The 26055-nt window shown below is 36.5% G+C and overlaps 1 protein-coding gene and 1 long non-coding RNA gene across 20 annotated transcripts in view; both read right to left on the bottom strand.

Annotated features, from left to right (window-relative positions):
- PRDM5 (PR/SET domain 5) overlaps positions 1-26055 on the bottom strand; it is a 192796-nt gene that overhangs the window by 55056 nt on the left and 111685 nt on the right. For 12 of the 19 annotated variants that reach the window (XM_021101643.2, XM_084973071.1, XM_084973074.1 and 9 more), the window contains 3 exons: positions 11332-11425; positions 6945-7105; positions 3475-3568 (listed from right to left, as the gene is read on the bottom strand). In XM_021101643.2, coding sequence (XP_020957302.1) covers positions 3475-3568; positions 6945-7105; positions 11332-11425 — 349 coding nt within the window. Of the gene's footprint in view, positions 1-3474; positions 3569-6944; positions 7106-11331; positions 11426-23963; positions 26038-26055 lie in introns of those variants that run through there. The other 7 variants (XM_084973081.1, XM_084973079.1, XM_084973077.1 and 4 more) reach the window with 2 other exon arrangements.
- On the bottom strand, positions 15827-20094 carry LOC146400978 (uncharacterized). Its single transcript, XR_014813131.1, has 2 exons — positions 20046-20094; positions 15827-19702 (listed from the first exon to the last, which is right to left on the bottom strand). It is a non-coding gene; the product is annotated as an uncharacterized LOC146400978 (long non-coding RNA).

Below are 26055 nucleotides of genomic sequence, written 5' to 3'. Positions count from 1 at the left end.
CAGATGGGGCATTTGTCAGGACTAGAACTCCTATATCTTTTTTCTAACGACAATTTTAAAAACTACTCAATTCTAAGCTAAAAGGAGTCATAGTAAGCTTGAGTACTGGTTCGCTAAATACTGTTCTCTATTCCTTCATTCAAGTACTGTAATTTTATATGCATTGGTCTTGAACTATTATTTATTATACAATCTGTCTCGCACCAATTACATGATGAAGCAATGAGGTGAAGAATGGAAAGAAAAAGGCCTAACTTTATACTGTGGGTGGGAGAGACAGCTGATAGACAATTTATTAATTTTAGTCTTTGATGTTAACATTCCTTGAAGTGAATTCTATAGATTTTTGTAGGTATTACATGAAAAAAATGGTTCTATGGTCAATTAAATTTGGATTCAAACCTGGAACTTATCACTATGAAGCCAATATACGTTCCACTATTCTACCACATTGCAATCTATTTGTATATTCTTTTATTTATTCCAGAAGCATTCACTTGGTACTTTCTCTATGCCAGACAGTGCTCTGAGGGGTAAACAAGTAAGATAACAAATAAGGGCACAGCTGTAAGGAAGCAAGAATCTACAAACTACTGAAGAGGTGCCAGCACTGGAAGGGTGCTGTATGGAGAGAAGTACAAGATAGAGCATGCCGACCTAGTGAGGTGAAACAATGGTCAGATAACACATCATGGAGAAATGAGTATAACTGGAGAATGGAAGATAGTGAAAGAAGCCCAGGAAAGGAGCCTGGGATGTCAAGTGCAAAGGATGGTCACTGGCACAAGGTAAGGGGAAAACACTGAAAGGTTTTAAGTAGGATAACAGCTTAATTGGGTGAGCCTGATCAATTCTTGACACCTTCTTTCATAAAGAATATATATGCTTTCCAATATTTTGGGGAAAAAAAAACTTCTGAATAATCCATGAGAATTGTAAATTTCATAGAATTCCTTTTTCAAGATGACTAAACATGAAGTAATGATATCCTGCTTCTTCAGAAGCATCTGAGTTTTCTCTGAGCAGTGTAACTATAAGAAAAGAAATCCATGCCAGGACTGTTGTGAAAGCCTAGGCACCAGCAACCTGCCAGGTCTCTGCAGTCACTGACGCTGGATGGTGCCCACTACTTCAAATACAGCCCCAACCATGCTGCCTGGCAATTGTCACCAAAAACAAAGTCTTCCCATCAATGTAACTCCAAGAAGAACTGTAAAGTATGAAAATGAAATGAGTCTGATTTTAAACAGAAAAATCTAGGAGTTCCCGTCGTGGCGCAGTGGTTAACGAATCCAACTAGGAACCATGAAGTTGTGGGTTTGAGCCCTGGACTTGCTCAGTGGGTTAAGGATCCAGCGTTGCCGTGAGCTGTGGTGTAGGTTGCAGGCGCGGCTCAGATCCTGCGTTGCTGTGATTGTGGCCTAGGCTTGGCAGCTGCAGCTCCAATTCGACCCCTAGCCTGGGAACCTCCATGTGCCACGGGAAGCGGCTCTAGAAAAGGCAAAAAAAAAAAAAAAAAAAAAACAGAAAAATCTAGTTATAAATAACAATTTTAAATAATTATACCACTATTTGTGTGTGCATATACACATAGGCCACCTTTTAATTTTATTTATTTAAATGTGTATGTTGGCTGACTGTGCCTTAGCACTGTTGTCTGAATTTAGGTGGCCATTTCTCTGGATCAGAAACCAATAGGCCAAAATCTGTAAAATACTACATACACAGTTATTTTAAATAATTAAGTGTTCTATGATTGGATTAATCCTTCCTATGCTGAAATACGTTTCAATGTACTCTGAACAGTAATCACTGCCTTTTAAAAACATACTATGCCAATTATAATTCAATTACATGATGTTTCAGGACATTACCATAAGCTTATTACTATGGTACAGAAATAATATATTTTCCCCATTTCCTACTTGTCCTCCTTCCGTACACAAATTATATGCACAAGCACACACACACAGACAAAATCTGCTGAACAAATTTTAAGTTACATTTTCAGGGCCGTACAAAGATGTCTTCTAAAAATTACATTCCAGAATGGAACGCTGCTGGTTTCACTCTCACCACAATTCTACACGGCCTTTGGTACAATGAGGACGAGCGGTGCCCAATGACATAAAAGACCACACTGCTAGGTTGAGAGATGATGAAGAGAGAGGAGAGAGCCCCCAGACTTCAGGGCTTCCTCCTCTTTCTTCATCATTTACTTGCCTCTTCTGTACAATCAGGACGCAGTGCTAACAGCGTCTGGCACTATTTTAAGTCCACCTGTCCTCAACATGGTTTTCTGCTGCCTTTTCCTTCTGCTTCTCACTTCTGTTGTGTTCTGCTTCTGCTACACATACCAGACTTTGCCCTGAAAAACCTCACTTGCTCTGGGTACTTCTAAGCAAGACTTGTTTTCCTTCTTTAGGGAACCCATTACTCCACAGGCATCATGTATAATGCTTGACCTGCTCTTGGTTATCATGTTTCCTTTGGAAGTATTTAAGAGGCTATTCTAAGATGACAAATTCTAAGTTGATCAACGTCTTTCAGCTATAACCAGAAAATTTCCAAAATAGGAAATTATACTGCATGGCTGTACTTTTTCTCCATCTATGTATAATAATCACAGTATTAATTCTTTGCTTGCTTAAACTAACATTTCTTCATTCATAACACAGTTATTGTGCTAGATACTACACTAAACACTGGTGACACAACAGTAAAGAAAGTCAATACTATGGCTCTTGAATAAAAAGCTTCAGCAGTGTAATCCAGACACACAGTTTACCAAACAGTCTAGCTACTGAGAACCACTTAAGATTCACACCCAATAATCCAGCTACCAAAAGTAGGAGTATTCTTTCAAGTTTTTTAAGTACTTCTCTAAATAAGATAAAATCCAAACAAAGCTCTTTCAAGAATATTGAGTTGTTCATTCACCCTTCAGTAGGGCACAGCCCTCTTTCATGGGAAAAATTACACAAGAAGTCATAAGAAGTGAAGAAAACCCTTTCAGTAAGCAATTCATATCATAATAGATACTATGGTCACATCACTCTTGAATCAGTCAAATCCTGTAGCATTCAAGCCACATTCCAAGGACTTTTTCAATTTTAAAAGGCCACATTTGACATGAGCTACTGGAGAGATATTTAAGAGGAGGCCCTTAGCCTCCTTAGTAATGGGTTCCCTAAAGAAGGAAAACTGTTAGAATAATATATAAAGTAAATCACAGTTATACCACAACCAAACATTAATCAGTTCCCACTTTATATATTTAACTTAGTTTGGGGAAGTATACTTATTCAAAATTTTTCTAGAGTAAGGAAGTAGATTCTATAAAACTTTAAAAGAGAGAAAACAGGCAAGATTAATTCTAAAGCTGAGAGTCAATTTTGTTAAGTTACAAATTCCTTATCCTCACAGAATGTGATTTCTCTATGCTGTTTTTGTCACCAATTACAATCTACATACCTGTGTGGCTACGGATATGAACCCTCAGTGTACCACTGCTGGCAAATTTCTGGCCACAATATGGACAGATTTTCTCCTTTTCTCCTGTATGTGTCTAAATGGAAAGGAATAAAAAGAGTTGAGGATAAATATAAAGAATTAGGTAAAAATGATTACATGCCTCTGACAAAAGTAAATACTTTTTTCCCCCCTCGGGATTATGGTTTTTTTTTAATGATTTGATATCACAATGAGATTTTAAACAATTTATCACAGGTATTCCCATTGGTTCAAAAAAAAAAAAAAACCCTCTTAGAATCACACATTAGTGTTAATTTGAAAATAATGCTGTAGTTTACTCTTTAGGGCTTTATGGAGCCCCCATCTAAAAATGATTAAGTTATATAAAACCAGTATATGCTAGCAAAACCACATAATCAAAATGGGGCTACAGCTGCCCTTGACTGCTGCCAAAAAATACTTCCTTAGGAGCATTTTTTCACATTCTTTGTGTACATTTAACACTTGAGGACAGAACTGACCTCAGTAAAGTAATCTGTTACCTGCATTATGTTTGTCAGACTGGACTGAAGTTACTGCAAAGCAAAATGGACTACAAATCTGATTTCATCTTTAAAATCAGCAGGTGTTAACTGAACAGTCAATGTGAAAGATCACTGCTGCCCTCAACATATTTAATTTGGGATAAAATAACCACACAAGGAAAGGTGAACCAGTATCACCAAAAGCCAGTTTCGATAAAATGTTAAGAGTTCAAAGAAAAAAAGGGTGACCTCTCCCAAAAGAGGAGGCAGACGGAGTGTTTTAAACTTGGCTCACAATCTCATCAGGTAACCACGTTACCAACATCAAAACAGGTCGTTCCAATAAATGGGGGGGCCGGGGGGGGGGGGTCAGAGCTACTTTTCAAATCTCGTTTTTCAAACTTAGAAGGGAAAAAGGGGGAGAGTAGGAGGCAATTACTTCAGATCTCTGCACATTCTCTCTCAAATTGCTTTTAGAATTATTTTTTATTTCAATGGTAACCTAAATATTAATAAAAGCATATACAGTGGATCATCTGGGTTACCACCACCATCACAAAACAGAACTTCCAGGACCTATGTTTGCATTTGTTTCAATGTAAATTACTGGCAAGTACTATTATTTGAATTGCCAGGAGCCAGTGTAAAAAGAACAAGAAAGGTTGTTGTTTGGTTTTACTTTGTCTTTTGGTTTTTTTTACTGGCAGTACCTGCAGCATATGGAAGTTCCCAGGCTAGGGGTCAAATTGAAGCTGCAGCTGCCAACCTATGCCACAGCCAAAGCAATGCCATATCCACTTGCAGCAGCGCCAGATCCTTAAGGCACAGAGCAAGGCCAGGGATCGAACCCACATCCTCATGGATACTAGCTGGGTTCTTAACCCTCTGAGCCATAGCAGGAACTCCCACGAAAGGTTTTTTGTTGTTGTTGTTTTTTTTTTAAATGATGTGTTCCCAGAGGGTAAAGACAGGCTGGCAGGTATAGAGAAAAAGGAGGTGGGGCAATTATGTCATCACCTGACAACCTCAAGGAACCACAAACTTTGCAAAACATTCTCATCTTCCATATTAAATTAACTGTTACTTTTAATATAAATGGTTTCATAACCTTATGGTTGATATTTAATTTGTAAATTTTTACATTTGAATTCTAATCTGTATTTGGATATACACTATCATATTTGTAATTTTTAAGAATTATAAATGAAATAGCCTAGTCATTAGTGTCCTTTAGATTTTTTCCCTTGATAAGACTTATACTACACTCAAATTTGAGGAATACAGTCTAATCAACAGCCACACTAGCCAATGCACTGTCTATAACAGACATCTTGATTCTGAATTAGGCAGGCACTTAACTTTCCATTTCCACTACAAGTTCTTATACAAAAGTTATACATTCTTTACACCTCAGTAAGAACTGTTACTCCCATGGTCAACATTATGGTTCAATTTAAAGGAAATGATACATTTCAACATTTAACAGACCTGTGTTCTTCTCATTTGTTGACAGAAGAGGCATATTTTGGCAATTCTTTCCTGACTAATGTAAGAGTGTTTAGAAATTGTATACATGTATTATTAAAACATTGGATTATTCCAAACAGGCAACTACCAATTTATTTGTAAAATCTTTTAAAATCCAAAGGATTTCTTTTGCTGCTACATAAGTATTTTATTGTTTGCTTACTTGATTTCGGCTACTTATTCTTAAGTGGTATAAATTTCAAACTGCGGGACCCTGAGGCAATATTAATAAAAAGAATTAAAATGTTCCTTTTGGCTTAAATCAAAAATATTATTATTAGGTACAAAATTGGATTGGCTGGTATCAAAAGATACTGACAATGTAACACTGAAATACCTTATATACAGTTAAGAAAGCATGGAAACATCACTATGACAATACTGGATAAATATACAGACAAAAATGAACAATGCACTGTAAAATATACTTTATAACAATGTTATTGCAAACAGTATCTTTCTTGAAAACTCACTATAATTTTCCCTCATTTATTAAAACACAATAGTTTATTAAATTCACACAAAAAAGCAATCCAAATAAAGCTTACGTATTCAGAGATTTGAGAAGACTATCATCACTACGAGCATTGAAGAAATAGGAAAAGAAAGATACAATTCAGCCCTTTTGAAACAGCTGTATTAAGGATAGGCACCAGTAAGAGCCATAACGGCACAGAAGTCACTTCACATTCACTCAGCAGGGAACACTGAGCAGCAGAAAACTACCACACTTCATGCCATTTCTAAAGTCAACATTGAAACCTTTAACTGCATTTACGGTAATACGAAATTCGGTATTTTAAAAAATGTACCTAAAATCCAGTCAACAAATAACCTGTTGATTTGCTTGAGGCAATTAATGTAAAATAAGACAATTTCCAAGTAACTAGCAGTAAGAACATCCTTTTATTGGAGTTGAGCTAATATTTACCAAGTCTCTACTCTGTACCAGAAACTTCCTTAAATCCTAGAATCTAAGATGAAGGACTCTTCCAATCCCAGGAGAGCTCGGTGTAATAACTTATCAATAAATATCTGAACCAGCTTTGAAAAGAAACTATTAAAGCTCTTCTCAATATATTTTAAAAAGAAACCTCTGTTAATCCAAAAACGTATACAAATTGATAACCTCCCATTCATCAAGTACTTCGTATGACCCATCTATCAGCATGGGCTAGGACCATGTAGACTCTATACTTAAATCTAGGTTTGCTTTTATACAAGAAATATACCTCCTCTGATAAAATGAAGAAAACAGACATTTGCTGAAAAGCTAGTATCAACTGTATATTCCTTCGTCATTTTGAGTAAATATGTTGATAAATTCATATAAAATTAATTACCACATGATAATTAACATACACACCTATACTGCTTAAATATGTAATCCATTCAAACTCACAGAAGGCTTCTACTTACTTTCTTATGACTTCTAAGCACTGAAGGTGTAACAAATGCCTTATTACATAGCTCACATCTGTACTTCTTGTGTCTTTCATGGACCACTTGGACATGAACGTTTAATGTATCCTTCCTCTTAAAGGTAGCATCACAGTGATGACACTTGAAAGTCCTCTCACCTTAGAAATGAAAAAGTTGAATAAGAGAAACAGATGCAACAGCAGGGTGCTAGTAACTCCCCATCATGTGTACCCAATTTAGTGTTGCTTTCTCCCAAAAGTTAGCTTTACAGCTCTAACAATTTATCATGATCATAAAAGGCCATTTTTCCAACAAATATGCAATTCCATATTTGTTAATTCCCTGTTTGATGGGGGCAGGGAGACCCTTTGACCTTTTTAGATGCTCAGTGTCTTTAACTGGAAAATGTGGGGATTGAATTAGCTAATTTTCTAAAGGTACCATGAACTTTAAAAAAGAAAAAAGTATTTATTTTGGAGCTCTTGTTGTGGTTCAGTGGGTTAAGAACCCAACTAGTATCCATGGGGATGCTGGTTAGATTGATCCCTGGCCTCGCTCAGTGGGGTAAGGATCTGGTGTTGCTGCAAGCTGCAGGGTAGGTCACAGATGCGGTTCAGATCTGGAGTTGTTGTGGCTGTGGTTCAACCCCTAGTTTGGGAACTTCCATATGCCGCAGGCGTGGCCCTAAAAAAGAAAAATGAAGTAAAATATAATAAAATTTGTGACTTATTAAGAAAAAAAATACTTATTTCTAGGGCAGGGGTTTGAGGTAAGCAGGTAATTGTGACAAAAGGCTTCGGTTCAGCAGTGTGAGCTGCTCCTGGGGCCCTTCCTAAACTCCCCTCCACCCACCACTCTCCCTCTGGCCTTCAGAGCAGCCCCTGAGCCCAGTAGAGGAGTGGACTGTAATATCCTTTCCTTCCTCAGCATATTCTCACGACCTTAACCTGGAGGTCCCCGAAAGCAGTCCTTGGTCGGCAATGAAATGGACGGGAAATGGGTTCAACTCCCAAGTTTTCAGACATTCTGGGGGGTTAGCTCTCAGAAAGGCAGCTAGATTGGGATGGGGGAGCCAGAATGGCTACCCTTTTCTACCCTTAAGGCCCTGGTTTCCTGGGAGGGTTTTATTATCTTGTTAAATAGCCTATGTTTATAGGAAAGCAACTCTAGAAGCTATATTTAGGGAGTATATGGTACTTTTTAAACTTGCTATGTCTAAAGTGTAGTGGTCTATTTTAAATACATTTAAGTGATCAATATGCACAATTAGAAGACAATGATATTTCTCAGGAAGTTATAAAACACATGTAGTATATAAAGACAGACTAGTATTTGCACATATTTTCCCTTTTCAGAAAACAATGATAATAACAGATTCCCATATTGTATTCACTAGGAGACAAAATAAGCAGATAACTTCGTCCATCTAAATAAGATATTACCCCAATTTCAACCAAGTTCTTCTAACTTCCCTCCATTTAACTAGCACAAATTCACAAATGTGAAGATCCTATTATATCTTTATACCAAATTTAAGGAAGGAAGGACAAGAGCTGGGGGGGAGAAAAGGCAAATTATCCTCCTTTTGTCTTTTCAAACAGAAGTATGGCTCTTTAAACTCACTTAAAATTCTCCAAGGAAATTGAGTTGTTGAAATTTGATACTTGAAACAAAGTCACACTAAACCATGCAAGAACTATGTAGATCATGAGAGCTGTGGTCACATGCTGCCTTAGCCATTTTTGTTGCAGAGTGTTATTGGTGTCACCTGGTTTGTCTTTATATATCTTTCTAGACTTAAAATTTTATTTGTATAAAATATATAAACAGTGACAGGAAAAGGACAATTGACATAAGATTGTAAATGTTAATAATACCAAATCTATTCAAGTACTGGGAAAAAAAATACTCTAAGATTGTGCCTATCAAACTATTTTCATACTGATTCTATACAAAATCTCATCAAGCTACAGAGTCCATACCTTTCTTCTTTTAATTCCAGATTTATCAGAAATTTAAAATTCTGATATGAGATTTTCTCTGATTTTATCAGATTTCTTTACCTTAAATTTATCAGGATTTTTCCTTATCTTAAAAACAAGCAGCTAGCTAGTAACTAATTTTGGTTCTCAGTACATTAGGAAATAAAAATAATTTCCAAAATAATTATAACAACTTATTCTTCATATTTTGAGCCATAGTACTGATGTAAGTTTTTAAAACAAACATTATGTTTTGAAGTTATACAATATGAAAATTAAAGAGTTCCCATTGTGGCTCAGAGGGTTAAGAACCCAAAATAGTGTCTATGAGGATGCAGGTTTGATCCATGGCCTCACTCAGTGAGTTAAGGATCCAGCACTGACTCAAATTGCAATGTAGGTAACAGATGCGGCTCGGATCTGGTGTTGGCTATGGCTGTGACACATGCTGGCAGCTTCATCTCCGATTCAACTCCTAGACCAGAAGCTTCCATATGCCACAGGTGTGCCCTAAAAAAGAAAGGAAAAAAGGAAAAGAAAATTTAAAACCCATTTAAGAAAAGATCTAGTCTTTCATCCCACTTCAGCCATTTTTGGTTTTCTCATCCTTTTAGCTCACTAGCCTTAACTGATGTTTACCTTAAATAATGCATTTACTTACTCCACCACCAAGACGATTTTCCTAGCTAAATGTCTTGATGGCGCTTCACAAAGCCTCTGACTGATATGCTGATCAGAAAGCACCAGCACAGTCCACTCTCAGTCACTCCAATCCTATGTCTCAAGTTGATGAGAACCAAAAAGCTGAAATCAAAAGTATTTGATTCGTTCTATTAAAAACTTGCTCTTACTAAAAATAAGATTTCACCTATCCAAAAAAAATTTCCTTAGCATCAAACTAAGTTTAGCCATGTAAGTTTTAATGGTATAAATGAGGTTCCCTTGCCTAAATCCCTCCTTCCATCCCATAACAGCTATTCTGCTTAATCAAATGACAGTGAAATGGGATGGAAATTCCTGCCGTTACATATTTTACTTCTTAGACGCATAGCTGTTCCTTAGAAGGAAAACGGCAAGTGGTGATAACAACTTCTCCAGAGCTTAAAGGTAAATACAGAATGGCATGAGATCACAGGACTATCTTTTCTATAGGAAAAGATGCATTTCATCACAGTCAATATCATTTAATAAATATAAAAACTTAAGTGTCTTTATTATTTTGCATGAGATACTTTGACTTGATCAGAGAAAATTTCTTCCAAGATACTATCTTATCTGTAAAATCAAATGCCAAGATTAATTGCTTTGCTTTCCTCATAAATACTGAAAATTTAATCAACAGGAGAAACTTCAGGTTAGAAGACAGTCTACTAATTAAACAACTCAAAGCAAGACATATAAATATTACTTATGTTATACCATTTTAATTCTAGATATAGTAATGTAGTGAATCTCTGGTTATTTGAACAACTGAATATGAATCCACTTTAAAACTGCACTTAGCAGTAACATTTTCTTCTCCGAAATAAAGCAACAACCTTCAGTGATACGGCTATAAATTGTGGTATTCTAAGACCAGCTCTGAGTAGAACTGCTAGACAGACTTTAGCAGTATGTATGTGAATAATTTAATCCCCCCACCAATAAAAAGGTCCCTGCCAAAAGAAGTAAGAAATCAGAGGCAGTGTAGTAGGCAGGAAAAGCACCTATCAGAGGCTCAGATGATACCCCCAGTGCTGTGCAACCTTGGGTATATCACTATGCTTTTCTGAGTTTTGATTTTCTCAATTCTCCCAAGTGAAGAGGTAAAATTAGATGTTTACTCTAACCCTTTCCAATTTTAAAAGCCTGTGAGCTAATAAAATCTTGTCAGATATCTGCATGTTTTAAAGAGTCAGACATGTTTCCTTAATCATTACATTTAAAAGGTAACAAAAACATCTGTTTCAGAACAAATTTCAAAGACACTTACTGAATATGTTTTTATAAACAAGCTTAAATAGTGGGGACGTGATATAAACGATATAAAATGAAATGTCTCATAAAATGATTAGTCTTAGTGTGGGGAAGTTCCCGCTGTGGCACAGTGGGTTGAGGATCCAGGGTTGCTGCAGCGGTGGCAGAGGATGCAACTGTGGCTTGAATTTGATGCCTGGCTCCAAACCTTTCATATGCAGCCACTGAAAAAAATCTTACTGTAGGAAAATAAAGCAAGGATAAAGGCAGAGAAGGTGAAAGGCATTTCTCAGTCCTTTATAAGTTTAAAAGTAGATTACATAGCTACTTATAGGTCTGCTTCTGCAATGTCTACATTCTTAACACATACTTTATTCTTATTTATAAGTAAGAATAAAGCATGAGATGATTCCTTTGGTCTTCACCTTGCCTGGATTGTGACTTACTATTATGTATAAGTAGGTGCCTTTGCAAAGAAAACGGGGTCCGGAACAAAGCTTTACATTCCTCACACTGGAACGGCCTCTCTTCAGAGTGTGTCTGCAGATGAAAGAAATGGTCAATCAGGAGGATCTAGAATCAACTAGTCTTCACAATAATTGGAGCTGGGATTCATGATCGGACCAACCCGGAAAGAACGGAAGGCAAATTAATATCCTGTTTCTTCTGGTGACATTCTCCCCCAGAAAATTGAAAACACAAATATGCTGTGTTCATGGAAGAAAAACAACTGTATTTTTAACTTCTCACATTAATTATATATTTGATAAACAGTAATGGAAATTGTTCCTATAATCTCAAATGCTAATCTGAAAACACACTGAGATTTCTCAGGATTTGCAGAGAGAAATGATACGTAATGTAATTTCTCTAAAGACCAAATCTCCTTTATCACCGGACAGATATTAACTATGCAGGTACAAAAATTTCAATACAGACAAAGGAAACTGGTATAACGCCACCTGTTTCCACACTTTTCCCTCAATTTCACTAAATAACTTAAAATAATTTTTAGTCCTAAGTGCTGCTTTTCCCCAAATTAAACTAGAACATTTACTCATGTTCTATTAACACCAGGTAACATTCATTAAATACTTATTTTGTGTCCAACATTTTAAATGAATTACTTCATTTAATTCAGTAATTTGATAAATAAAATACTGTTTTATTTATTGCCCTCATTTTGTAGATGATAGAATTAAAGCTCAGAGTTTCAGTAATTTTCTGATGTAGCGAACTATTAATACCACGACAAAAACATATGTATAAACAAGAAACAACAGAAAACCACCTGCTAGATCTAAAACTCAAAAACAAAACAATAAAAACAGCTTACTTATCTCACCTGTTTTCCATTATATATCAGTATTAACCCACCTAGCACAAATCAGTAAATAAAATTCTATTCTACCATGGATGGTAAGATAACAATGTTCATAAACGCTAAGATATCAAAAATTGAACTATGTTTTCTTATTCTAATAAAGCAAGTCATATAACTGATGAGTTATTATGATACTTGTGGTATAAAAACAAAGAGGATAGGAGTTCCCTTCGTGGCTCAGTAGAAATGAATCTATTATCTATAAGGATGCAGGTTCAATCCCTGGTCTTCCTCAGTGGGTTAAGGATCCAACTTTCTGTGTGCTGCAGTGTTGATCGCAGATGCAGCTCAGATCCTGCATTGCTGTGGCTGTGGTGTAGGCTGGCTGCTACAGTTCCAATTCGATCCCTAGCCTGGAAACCTCCATATATCATGAATGAGGCCCTAAAAAGACAAAAAAATAAAGAGGGTAATTTAAAGAAAAATCACTTTATTCATAGCACACAGATTTACATACTTAGTCTAACACTGTAATGTTAAAAATGCATTTTTTTTAATTTTTATTTTTTTGCTTTTTAGGGCTACACCCATGGCATATGGAGGTTCCCAGACTAGGTGTTAAATCTGAGCTACAGCTGCCGGCCTACACCAAGCCACAGCAACACAGGATTCAAGCCACATCTGTGACCTACACCACAACTTATGGCAATGCCAGATCCTTATTCCACTGAGTGAGGCCAGGGATGGAACCAGCAACCTCATGGTTCCTAGTTAGATTCGTTTCCGTTGCACCACGATGGGAATTCCCCCAAAAATACAAATATTATCTATTAACAGAGTTACTGAGAAAGGGTTTACCATGCCTGTTTTCAACTAAAAAATATATAAAGGATGGGAGAAATAAACATTTAAAACTCAGGATAAACCACAGATATTCAAATGTGCTATTTAGCTAGAGAAAAATGATTGTTGGGAATAAATATATCAATAAAATAGAACAAAGAATAGGTTTATTTCATACATACATAAAGTATGTGAATATTTAGTACTGGGAAATATGGCATTCCAAATTGGTAGAACAGTGGATTATTTAGTAAAAGGTTGAGAGGCAACTACACAGACATTCAAGGAAAAAAAAATTGTGCCTATACCTCACCATTTAAAATAAACTTCATTTCAACTCAGACTTTTTTAAAACGTGAAGAGTAAGACACTAAATATACTCAAAGAAAATATGAGTGACTATTTAACTTTTGAGTAGGGAAAGGTTTTCTAAGGATGGCTATTCAGATGAGAGAAAATTACATTTGAAACTGTAAGGCAAAAACATTGGGTGACAAAGAAAATAGTTGCAACATAAACCAAAAGTTCAAAATTGCTAATATAAACATCATAAATCAACTATAATAAAAAAAAATTTTAAAGCACGAACTAGCACACAAAAAAACTACTACTATAAAGGGTTAAAGTGAATTAATAAGAAAACATAGGAGCTCAGCGGGTTAAGGATCCAGTACTGCCACTGAGGTGGCTCTAGTTACTGCTGTAGTGTGGGTTGGATCCCAAGCCCAGGAACTTCGACATGCTGTGCGGGCGTGAGCAAAAGTAAGTAAATAAAAATAAAAACTCCCCCCAAGGCAAAAGAACTCTCCTCCAAATATTGCTCTTAAAATTTCATTCATTATTTATTTTGTGCCAAGCCCATGATATTCAATTCATGCCATTATATGCCAGGCCTATATTACATTCTGAGGATATAGCAGTGGGGCAAAAAACAAAACAAAACAAAACAAAAGGCAAAGTCCCTGCTATTATGGCACTCTTACAGTAGCAGAAAGAGAAGAGCAATGAACAAAAAATAAAATAGGAGACACATGTTACAGAAATAAAAATAAAGCAGGCAAAGAGGACAGCAAATGTTTCAGGGAATGGGATAGCAGTTTTGTACAGGTAATCAAGGAAATCCTGGCTGAGAAGGTGACATTTGAGAGACCTGATGGATGTGAGGGAGCAGGGGCAGGCCTCTCTCTGGGTGATCCAGTCAGGGAAAGCATGGAGGCCAGTATGATTGGAACTGAACAGAAGATGCAGAGAAATGGGGTGATGAGGTCAGAGCAATGAGAGAAGTACAGGGAAGAAGCAAATCACACAGAGCCTGGTTGGCCATCACAGGAACTGTATTTTGTTGAGAGAGAGAAAAAAATCTCTCAAGTAGTTTCTGAGCAGATGAACAGGCATTTAATAGGATCTAAGGTGGCAGTTAGGGACCACAGGATGTAGAGGGGCAAGGGAAAGCAGAGAAACCAGAGAAGCAATAGCAGTAAACCAAGCAAGAGATAACTAAGACCTATACAGGGTGGCAGCCACAATGTGAAGAGATTCTGGATGTATTATGAAAGTGAACACGTTTTGCGGAGAGATGCGGATATGAAGCATAAGACAGAAAGAAAGAAGCAAACATGTCTCCAAAACCATGACCTGAGCAATGGTAGGATGGAGCACCATTAACAAGTTTATGAAAGAGCAAGCAGGAGACAAGTTTGGGTAAAAGATAAGGGGTTCAACTTTGGACAACTTCAGGTGACTAATAAAGAGAAGTCAACAGGCAGTTGAATATTTCAAGTCTGGATTACAGGGTTTAAACTGGAGATGTCAGATTATACTTAGTATTAATAGTATTAATATTTGAAGACATGAATGCAATTACAGAATGAAAAAATTTATTTATTTATTTATTTATTTTTGTCTTTTGTCCTTTTAGGGCCGCACCCATGGCATATGGAGGTTCACAGGCTAGGGGTTTAATTGGAGTTGCCGAAGGCCTACGCCACAGCCACGCCAGATCTGAGCCACGTCTGCAACCTACACCACAGCTCACGGCAATGCTGGATCCTTAATCCACTGAGCGAGGCCAGGGATCAGACCTGCAACCTCATGGTTCCTAGTCGGATTCGTTTCTGCTGTGCCACAATGGGAACTCCAAATTTTAAATAAAATATTATCTGTTGTCTATGGGATAGGCAAAAGTGAAGAAAATGAGTATCATTCAGCATTGACTAATGGGTAAGAACAAGCAATCTCACATCTGGTAACTGGGAATGTAAATTTTCTGAGAGGCAGCATGGCTCTATTTACCAAAATCATAGCTGTGTATACCCTTTGACTAACCAATTCCTTTTATAAAAACACATCTGACAAATTTTTTTAAAAAAACTAAACGCTGACAGATATAAAGCTAGTGAGCTAAAATTCTCATGATTATCATATATTTATTTTCTCTGATATAGAAAATCTTCCATAACATATTTTGAGTATCAAAAGCAGAATGCCAAGCATTATATATAGAATATAATTTATGCCACACACATAGTAACACAGGATGGAGTCCAGGAAGACATTCCAAAACACTAAGGAAGGTTTTCCTAGTAAAGGGAACAGTGGTATTTGACAGAGTTTTTGCTTTTTTCTTTAACCTTTCTTTGATGTTTTAATTTTCTACAATGAGTAGGTGATATTACCATAAAGAGAAAGACACTTTTTCATTTTTAGAGTGTCTATATTGACACAGAGCGTTGCTTCAATCTTCCAAAAATACGATATTTCACCCTAACTCATTCTTTTCTCTTTTTCCAAATCTAGGACAAAAAATAAATATGAAGTTGCTTGATTATGAAAGAACTTGAGACCTACGTTAACCAAACCAAAGTCACAAGAGCTAGATAATGGCCTGAAGTCAATAGCATATTTCAAGCAATAAGCTGGTAGTGCACAGCCAAGGGAATAAATACTTTGTCAAAAAGACTGCAATACCACCAATGAGTTGTAATGGCATGACTTAAGACAGTCTCAGCATTCAATCTCATTTAAGTAAGGCAGCAGTGAAATACTGCAAGTTGTGGACAGAGAACTTCTGCCTCCAAGTACCAAGTAAAATTAAGTTTCTTAAAAGGTATGTTATTCTTCAATTTTTCATCTCTACAGGTTGCCAAACTTCCACTGACTTGCTAATCACATTATCCTTGAGCTACAGAATATCCTCCTTCTAAATCCAAGTCACTGATGACACCACTATCTGCTGATGTAATAAATGAACCAGTCCATGAACTAATACTGTGAAATACACTCTTTTTATGCACCATGTCTGATTATTGCTGCAGATGTAGAAAATGCATTTAAAAATACATTGCACTATTTATAACATCTAATAAAATCTCCAAAAATGCTTCAGAAGGTTTATAACCTATTTTTTATATAATAGTTGTCAAATAATCATATTTCTAGCCACCAAACCAAATTTTAATTTCATGAGAGCAGATCGGCATTTTCATCAGGGCCAGTCACAATTAAAAATGACAACTGCGACTGTCAGTAATATATACTGCTACATACTTAACAGTATTACTGAAAATGGTATTTCCTCTTTCAGTCATTTGAAAGCAAGAAAACTATGACAAATTTGGGAGAAGTAAGTAGAAATAAAATAAATTTTGAAAAAATATTCGAGATATACCTGCTACAATTATTCTCTAAAATTTTTTCATTATTAAAGCCTGCATATCATTAAGTATATTACTGTCCCACTGGGTCACTTAATAAACCTAAGACTGCATAAAAATGTGTCATCTGACTGTTTACAAGGTCTGTGGATTAAATTTCTACTGTCAGACTTATAACTGGCTTCCTTAAAAGGCCTCCTCTTCACACGAATACACACACACACACACAATGAAAAGAAACTGGAGAAATAGGGAAGAACACTGTTTCTTTAAGCTAGTATAGAAAAACATAGCTCATTCCACACAGAGGAGTTAAGATTATAAAATTTAGGTTTTGTTCCTATAGAACTAGAGTCTTGGGTGGCCAGCCTCAACCTTTCCATTCTTTGAAAGCCACAACTCATTGGCACAAAGCCATAATCCTGAGAAGCCAACTGGTGAAGTCCCCACAGCTATAAGAATATTCTGCATCCGAATTCATGGGGGATGGGTGCCAGGACCTCAGAGGATACCCAAACCTGAGGATTTCAAGTCTGTTACGGAAAATGGCAGAGCATTTGCATACAATCTATGCATATCCTCCTGTATACTTTAATTAATCTCTAGATTACTTATAATACCTAACATAAGATAAAGAGTTGCCAGCACACAGCAAATTCAAGTTGTGCTGTTTGAAACTTCCGGGAATTTTTTTTCCAAAAAATTTCCATTCATGGTAGAATCCATGGACATGAAACCTGCAAACACAAAGGGCCAACTATATACCCTGAATAGGGGAAAGGGAATTTGCTAAAGAAGAAACAGTCATAGGCTTTCAGATAAAGTCGCCCCTGGAAGGCAGCAATTTAGATTCCCACTCAGGGAGCTTTCCCTTCTACAACACTGCTGAGACAGTATCTCATATTTCTAATCAAGGACGCCCCTAGCAAACACTGCTTTGACCACATTATCTTTGGGCTAGCTGATGTGACCATTAACTTAAGAGTTCCGCCTCTGCATGGCCACTATTTACTACAGCTAGTCTAGAGCCATACAAAACAAGTTTATTCTCTCTTCCAAACGAAGCTCTTTGATTATCTGGAAACAGCAATTGTCCCCCTTCATAACGGTCCAGATAACAGTCACGTGTTGTTTCACACACGAAGATACAGTTTTCAGATGCATCACTGTAATTGTAAACTAGAATTTTCTGCATAAAGGTAGGCATCCTAATTTTTATAACTCATACATAACAAATCACAGCAGCTATACTAGTTTCTCTGGTGGGAAAATTTGTTGCAAGGCAAGATGGCTAAATAAACTGGTAATCTTGCATTGAACATTATGTACCTTCCAGAGAGAAATGAGAGAGCAATGGACCAATTCCACTCCCATCAAAAAATTACTCTAAAAATTAATAGCAATCCTTTAACAACAGTTCTCTTATAATATGAATTCCTAGAAATTAAGAGATAATACAAATTAGGATGAGAATAGGATTCCAGATATTTGGAAAAGACAGAAAATAAAATGTGTGTGGGATACGTGTGTGTGTTTAAACCACCACCCAAGTATTTTAAGTGTCAACATCGCCAGAGGACATATTCCCAATTAAAACCCTCATAAAAACTAATTTACTTTCAACATAATACAGATGAAAACAAAGTCTAAAGATCAGAGTTAAGAATCATTTTTAAAAAATCAGTTTCTAATTTTAAGTATAAAATACTCACTATGGAATATTAGGTTTAAAGCCCATTTTTTAGAGAAAATACTGCACTTAAGCATATTTTAATTATAACATATAGTTCTGATTTGAACATTCCTGGTTTTCACTTGGTTCAGGTTTGTGGTATTTTTCAGTATAATACAAATTGTTGTAGAAGAGAGAAGAGTGTCTCTTTTTCAAAAATATAGTAATTTTCCATTTATTTTAACTTAGCTTACAAATTTACGCCATCTATTTACTAAGACTTTCGATATCATTTAAAATTCACTGTCCTCTGTAATGAGGGTTCACATAAGTATACTTCTTATCCTTATGCTAAATCTCCCGTTAGCTATGCTCTGAGTCACAGTTTACTTTGCAAAGATTTTTGTCTTCTCTAGGTGTAACAAACCATCACCAAGTCATCGGCTATGGTTAAACTATCTGAGTATTTTTTTTTTTCAATCCTCTTTCACTTAATAAGCTTCTAGTAATAGGTCTTTTGGGCTGAGAAACGAATCAACCACACTTGGTAGAATTTCACTAGAATAAAAAAGAAAGGGATAGGGAAGGATATCTATGTTGTACTAAATAACATGTAATAATACATGAGAAAAAAGAAATACACTGGTAATGAAGAATTAATTTAATGATAATAAAGGAAAATGGGTTGTTTTTATTTCTGCTTTTTCTACCCCAAAGGGGAAAGAACAAAACATTTCTGGACAATCATCCTCAAGACCAAGGGTGTACTTGAAGAAGTTTTGTGAAGAGAAGCTATTTTTTAATACATGACATTGATTTCCAAGAAGACAAAAAGGAAGCAGTGATAAGACATCTGCCTAATATCATTATTAATCTTCTCAAACACCATGTAAAAGTATTTTGAAAAAGAAAAACTACAAAGGAGTCCTTGCCCAACAAATATTAAAACACATTATGAACTATAATTATAAAGTAGTATGATACTACAAGGGAACAGAGATTAAATGGAATAGAATAGAGTATAAAAATAGATTTGTGTGAGAGATTCAACAATATATGATAGCAGTGGTCATGAGTCAGTATTTCACTCCAATATCTAAAAATAAATTGATGGATTTGGAGTTCCCATTGTGGCTCAGTGGTTAACGAATCTGACTAGGAACCATGAGGTTGCGGGTTCGATCCCTGCCCTTGCTCAGTGGGTCAAGGATCTGGCATTGCTGTGAGCTACGGTGTAGGTCGGAGACATGGCTCAGATCCCGAGTTGCTGTGGCTCTGGCATAGGCCAGCAGCTACAGCTCTGATTAGACCCCTAGCCTGGGAACCTCCACATGCCATGAGTGAGGCCCTAGAAATGGCCAAAAAAAACCAAAACAAACAAAAAAAATTTGATGGATTAAAACACTAAGAAAGAAACGAAATACAACTTTTAAAAGCTCTGAATATTTGCATCATCTTGGAATAAGAAAATTTTCTAAATAAGACATAAAACTCAGAAGTTGTAAGTACTCAGAATCCATGTCACACTGTAAAACATAAAATGTAAAAAATTCTTTATCCAAAAGATGCACAAGTTCCCTTGTGGTACAGTGGATTAAGGATCCAGCGTTGCCACTGCAGCAGCTCAGGTTGCTGCTGTGGCATGGGTTTCATTCCTAGCCCTGGAACTTCCACATGCCGGAGGGGCAGCCAAAAAAAAAAAAAAAAAAAAAAAAAAAAAGATGCAAATTGATTGATAGATGGGAACAAATGCTAGAAGCAAATACAGCAAAGGATTAATATTCATATTATCTATAGAACTCCTAGAAATCATGAGAAAACAGCCGAATAGGCCAGTAGAAAAAAGGACAAAGAGTACCTACTAGTATTTCTCAGAAGAAATGGAAATGGACAATAAACATTAAAAGAACAGAATTTCACTCACCATTGGCAAAATGCAATGAAGTATCACTTTTCAATTCTCAGACTGAAAAAAATAAAGGCTGATAAAATCAGATAAAGGAGCACTTCCATCACTACAAAGTGAAAATGGAGCTTTTCAGAAAGCAGTTGGACAGGAATAATCAAAACTTAAAAGTAAACTTTATATTTGACCGATAAATTCCACACCTGGAGTTCCTGTTGTGGCTCAGTGGTTGACGAATCCGACTAGGAACCATGAGGTTGCAGGTTGGATCCCTGGCCAAGCTCAGTGGGTTAAGGATCCGGCACTGCCATGAGCTGTGGTGCAGGTGGCAGATGTGGCAAGGATCTGGCGTTGCTGTGGTGTAGGCCGGTGGCTACTGCTCTGATTAGACCCCTAGCCTGGGAACCTCAATATGCCATGGGTGCGGCCCTAGAAAAGACAAAAAAAAATTTTAAAAATAAGAAAAATAAATTTCACACCTAAGATCCATTTGCATAAATATTCTTGGCAAAGTTATAAAGTTTTAATGTAAAAGGATGTTCACTGAAGTATCAAAATAGTGATGGTTATAAAAAATAAGTAGCTTTATATGAACCTACCTGAAAAGCCCTCCAAGTTACAGTGTTAAGGCAAAGAATGTCTTGAATGGCATCTATATCCTAAAGCTATTTACATTTAAGTATACTTTTCTCAGGAATTTCCGTTGTGGCACAGTGGAAACAATCCAACTAGTATCTGTGAGGATGTGGGTTCAATCCCTGGCTTCACTGTGAGCTGTGGTGTAGGTCGCAGGAGAGGCTTGGATCCCACAATGCTGTGATTGTGGTGTAAGCCAGCAGCTGCAGCTCCCATTGGACCCCTAGCCTAGGAACTTCCATATGCCAAGGGTGTAGCCCTAAAAAGCAAAAAATACACACACACACACACACACACACACACTTTTCTCCCAGATGGGCAGCTGAAACCTTGTGCTTTTCTCCAAGCTTCACCCTAAAGAACTTCTTACACAAAACCATCAATGTGGAATGTGGAAGTTCCTGCCGATTTTACTAGGGTGATGAAGGAGGTGGTTAACTTGTACTTACAGCACCTAAAAACTTCCCACGGGACCTAGCACTCTGGAATCTCTCCTCACATTCTTTCTTTCCCATTCCAATGGTCACCCTCCCCAGTTTCTACCCTCATCTTCCCAGCTCTGCCACCTAACCACCTCCAACTCTGGCCTTCTCATTTCTAATCTTCTTTACTCCAACCTGTTACCATGACTTACAGTATGTGAAAGGAATTATGCTGAGGAAAAAAACTTAATTTTACTCAGTCTAGAAAATATTGTCCAGTTATCAGGATCACTGGCCTTTGAATATTGTAGTAGATGTAACAATAATTAACAAATAATATGTTCAACAAGGTGTACAGTTTTTAATACACTTGGGAAAGCCCAGGGGCTATCCAGTGGAGAGGGGACTGAAATTTTGGTGTGCAGGAGAAGGGAAGGTGGGTGGTGCTAGGGATTCTACCCTAAGCTGCATACCTGATTACCCATGTACTCGTGTATGATTTTAGGGATTTATTTTCATGAGATAGATATCCTACAAAGGAAATAAGTGAAATAATTAAATTAAAAAATAAAGAAATGTCACCTCCCTCTCCTCCAACATTTCCCTTTTTGGTTTTTCAGAAGTTTACAGGTGTGTACACTTGATCAAGTAAATTGAGTGAGGTGAGCTCAAAACCCTGGGCTGGGTTGGGCTCAGCTGGTCAAGAGCAGGGTAGAGAACAAAAGCAATATTCCCCACAGGTGAGCTCCGGAGGTAAAACCCAGTCTGAAGCTTTCAGGCAAAGCCAAGAATCAAAAGCTAGAGATCTGGGAGGCAAGGCCCTGTGCCCACAGGAACTGAGGTCAAGAAAGCTCCCAAAAGCAACAAACGATGATGCAGTTCAGACAAACACCAAGGTACAGTCTTTAGTTGATAGCTCTTCAGTTAATGTTTGGGAGTTGAGGGAGTAGAGGAAGTGGAAGCAAGCTGGGAGGGAGGTTCCTCTATTAGAGTCAGAGAATAAAAGGGATCACTGATTTGGCAGTAAGTGAGCTACACGTCATCTCTCTATCTCAGAGCCAGGAAGGGGTTCAGAAAAATAGAACAGCACAGTATCTACAAATGAAAATTTTAAAGAGTTCTTAGATATATGTCTCAGGATCACCCAGTGTAGAAGGAATAAGAATGATTTTTCAATTTATCGCTAGATCACTAATATGCTCATAAAGTCAAGAAAGAGAGTGAACGAGAGAGGCAAAAATGCTGCAATACATATTGTCATTGTAGGTTTACAGAAACCACTTCTCATAGTGCAATTACTATTTAAGAATACTAAAACTTATTTACTTGGGATAATCTTTTCATGGATTTTTATTCATTCAGAAAACCCTCGCTACATTCAAAGCACAATGTGGTCAACAGGTGCTATGAGTTAAAGTACAACCTCTATCTTCAAAGCTTATTGTCCAGTACAGAAAATAAGGTGCTGACACTAGAAACTGTATAAAGCCATCTCATCATCCACCTAAGAAAAATAATTTAAACAGGGTGAGCAATTTACCATGAGCTAAGTGAGCTTCAGAGAAAACATCTGTGTATGCCATTTCCCTCTGTTAGGTTCAGTTCCTGCATGCCCCTTACTGTGGGCATCTCATCATTGTGAATGTACTTCTAGAACACAAAAATAGATAATTCTGGACAATAAATCACCTTAAATGAGCCACCTACTACTTCGTCTATGGCACATCTAAAGAAGAGAAACCTGATGCAAAGCTGAAGGAAAAAGTGGCTGTCAAGGGATTACTGAACCATCGTCTTTAAGTCTACAACCTGGCACCTTCCTTAGAGATTGTCAAAGATTTTTTATTATGTAAAATCTATGCCATATACTATGGTTTTAGAACCTACTCAGTAATTTTTTTATGGAGAGACTTTGTCCTTTTCTTTAATGTCTAATAGGATTTCACCTGTGCAAAATCTGATCTGCAATGTCTCTCAAACTGTTTGATCATGACCAAAAAAATACTTTTTATATCAAAATCTAACACATATATGCACAGACTCATACACACATATATTATTTAATTAAATGACCCTTATACATATATTATTTAATTAAATGACCCTTACTCTCTATTTTCCATTCTACTTTTAACAACTATTCATAATGCAGTAAATTATTTCAATATTCACAATAGTCATGACCTAAACTCTGGAAATCAGTGGACGAAATGTTAGTATTGGAAGCCCAATGGAATTATTTTAGGAGAGGTTGTGACCAGAGTTCCTCATAGGCCTCTGATGTTCATCTCTAGAAGGTTACATAAAGGGTCAGTTAAAAAGTTTTTTTTTTTTTTTTTTGAATAGGCACAGCTCTGTCCCCCAGGAGCTTGATTATGACTTCATCAGGACAAGACTTCTCTGTACTCATTTCTATCATCAAGCAAGTACTGCCACTCTAGGATCCAAGATGGCTCAGTCCATTTAGACATCAGGAAGAAGAGACCACTGTATACTTATCTCATTTTGTTTGTATTAAATTTGATAGGGAACAGAATGAAGACTAATTAACTAGTTTCTGTTTCCTGTGGTTCTGAAATGCTTGTCCGATTGTGATTTAAAGAATCAATGTATACAGTTTGATCCAGATAAATAATCTTTATTTTAGCCAGATTCCCCCCCCCAAAAAAAAGATACAACTATGAATCAGGTTAAATGATTGTCAGAAAGGATTAAGGAAAAGAAAAACTAACTTGGACCTACTGAACTCGCCTAACTGGTTAGATGATGAAACAAGTAATTAAGCTTTAGAATCAGAAATCACTCTTCAAAATGTCATTCCCTATTATCATAATCACAATGAAATATTCTTTTTTCAAGCAAATCTAAATGTTAAAGGAATTGACCCAAAAATAAGTCCAATAAAAATGCACAACTTATATAAAAATTCTCAAGTATAACTGGTTGAAAATAACAGCCTCTGGTCATGCTAAGTGATGAAGATTAGTGTGACTCTTAGTTATTTTTTTCCTGCTTTCCTTGCATATCCTACTTTTTCATTTTATAACTGGCCATTAACACATGATGCCAGTAGAAAAAGTTGATGTGTTTTTTCACCATAACTCTTAAGAGAGTATTTTAGACATTTTCATGTAACCATACCAAATACACACTAGGATCGTAACACAGTGAGAAGTACAACTGTCTCCAGCAGAAGGACTGAATGTGCTTTCCACTTTGGAAATTACAAGCATCATTCTTTCTATCCTTCCTAAGACATCATTATTACTTACACATGATTTACGGCTAAAAGCATGAGAGATGTTGCAAAGATCCTATGCCAAATTCCCAGATGGCATATAACATAAGCCAAACTGTGAAAAACTCGTAAATGTGGGTAGATCAGTTTCATCAAAGAAAGGGGTTCCAGAGACTGAGCAGGAAACTAGCCAGATAATTTTTTATAGGCATCTAATTCCAAAGCAGCAGTAATGAATGTGGTCCTGCCTCTGAACATATAATGCTTGAGTTAAATACAGAGGCGGTCAGCAGGAAATGAGACAGAGATGGTTTGGTACATTATCAATCAATCCTGTTTATACTTTCATAAATCTGCCTTTTTTTTTCTCTCTTTAGACTAAAGCTGAAATTGATATCATAACTTAAGTGATTTCAAAAGAAATAAAATGATGTTTGAAAAGTCCCAATAAATACAGAAAGAGCTATAAATCCAATGGAATACTGCAATAAAAAAGTAACAAGTTATTTGGAAAGACATTGTATATATGTTACTGAACAGCATCCTAAAATACATCAACCAAAATCAATAAGCAAATATTTATCACATCACACACTTAAACATATATTTGTAGGATGATGAATATATTTACACAAGTTTTCTGAATTCAATTCAAATATTACTTATTATCTATACAAAGCAGATAAGATAAAACTAACACATTCTGAAACAAGAACTTAAGTGTAGCAAATCAAACAAAAATCAATAGAGGAAACAAAGAGATTACAAATTAAAGAGAATTCTATTAGAAACGTGGGAGAAGTTAGAGAGGTCTGGCTACGTTGTTTTCAACATGGCTCTTATAGAAAAATATAAAAAGCTGGAAAGGAAGCTGAGGTCTCAGTGTAGAGAACTCCGAGTAGCAGGAGAAAGTGCAAACGCTGTAACTTACATAGGCACTGGAAATCTACTTAAAGTATTAGGGTACAAAGTGAAAGTACAAAGTAAAAAATAGAGTACAAGAGTGACAGAGTTGTGCTTTGGGATGATTCAGCTAGTCAGCTGGATAAGTGGGAAATGATAAGTAACAAGAAGTTGAATGAGATGGGTCTTAAAGTGATAAAGATGAGCCGTGATCAGGATGTTGGAATGGTAAAGTAATGGATGACTATGAAGGTGATGAGACAATGTAAAGGGTGGAATCTTTAGGAACAACCTTCTGATTATAAAAGGAGACTAAGATTAAAGATAGAGACAGGGATAATTAGATGTGTTTGTCTAATTAACAGAAATTAACAGAAACTTCCTAAAGTGAAGTTATGGATCAAGTAAGCAGTAACAAATGTGGGACAGAAGCTTGGGATTAACAAAATAAATCATTTGGAATTCATCAATACAGAGTTTGTAGCAGAAGTCACGAATGCAGTCGACATACAGCACACAGCAGAGGCCTTACAGTCAAAGCATCCGGGATACCCCCTGGGGGAGGGAAGACCA

This window comes from Sus scrofa, chromosome 8 (assembly GCF_054392235.1).
Source record: "Sus scrofa isolate SSC_HxYL_T2T_F1_AM1 chromosome 8, Sscrofa_HxYL_maternal_Yorkshire_Landrace_v2.0, whole genome shotgun sequence".
Classification (NCBI taxonomy): Eukaryota; Metazoa; Chordata; class Mammalia; order Artiodactyla; family Suidae; genus Sus; species Sus scrofa.
The sequence above is the reverse complement of the archived record's forward strand: the minus strand, read 5'-3'. Positions and strand labels throughout refer to the sequence as shown.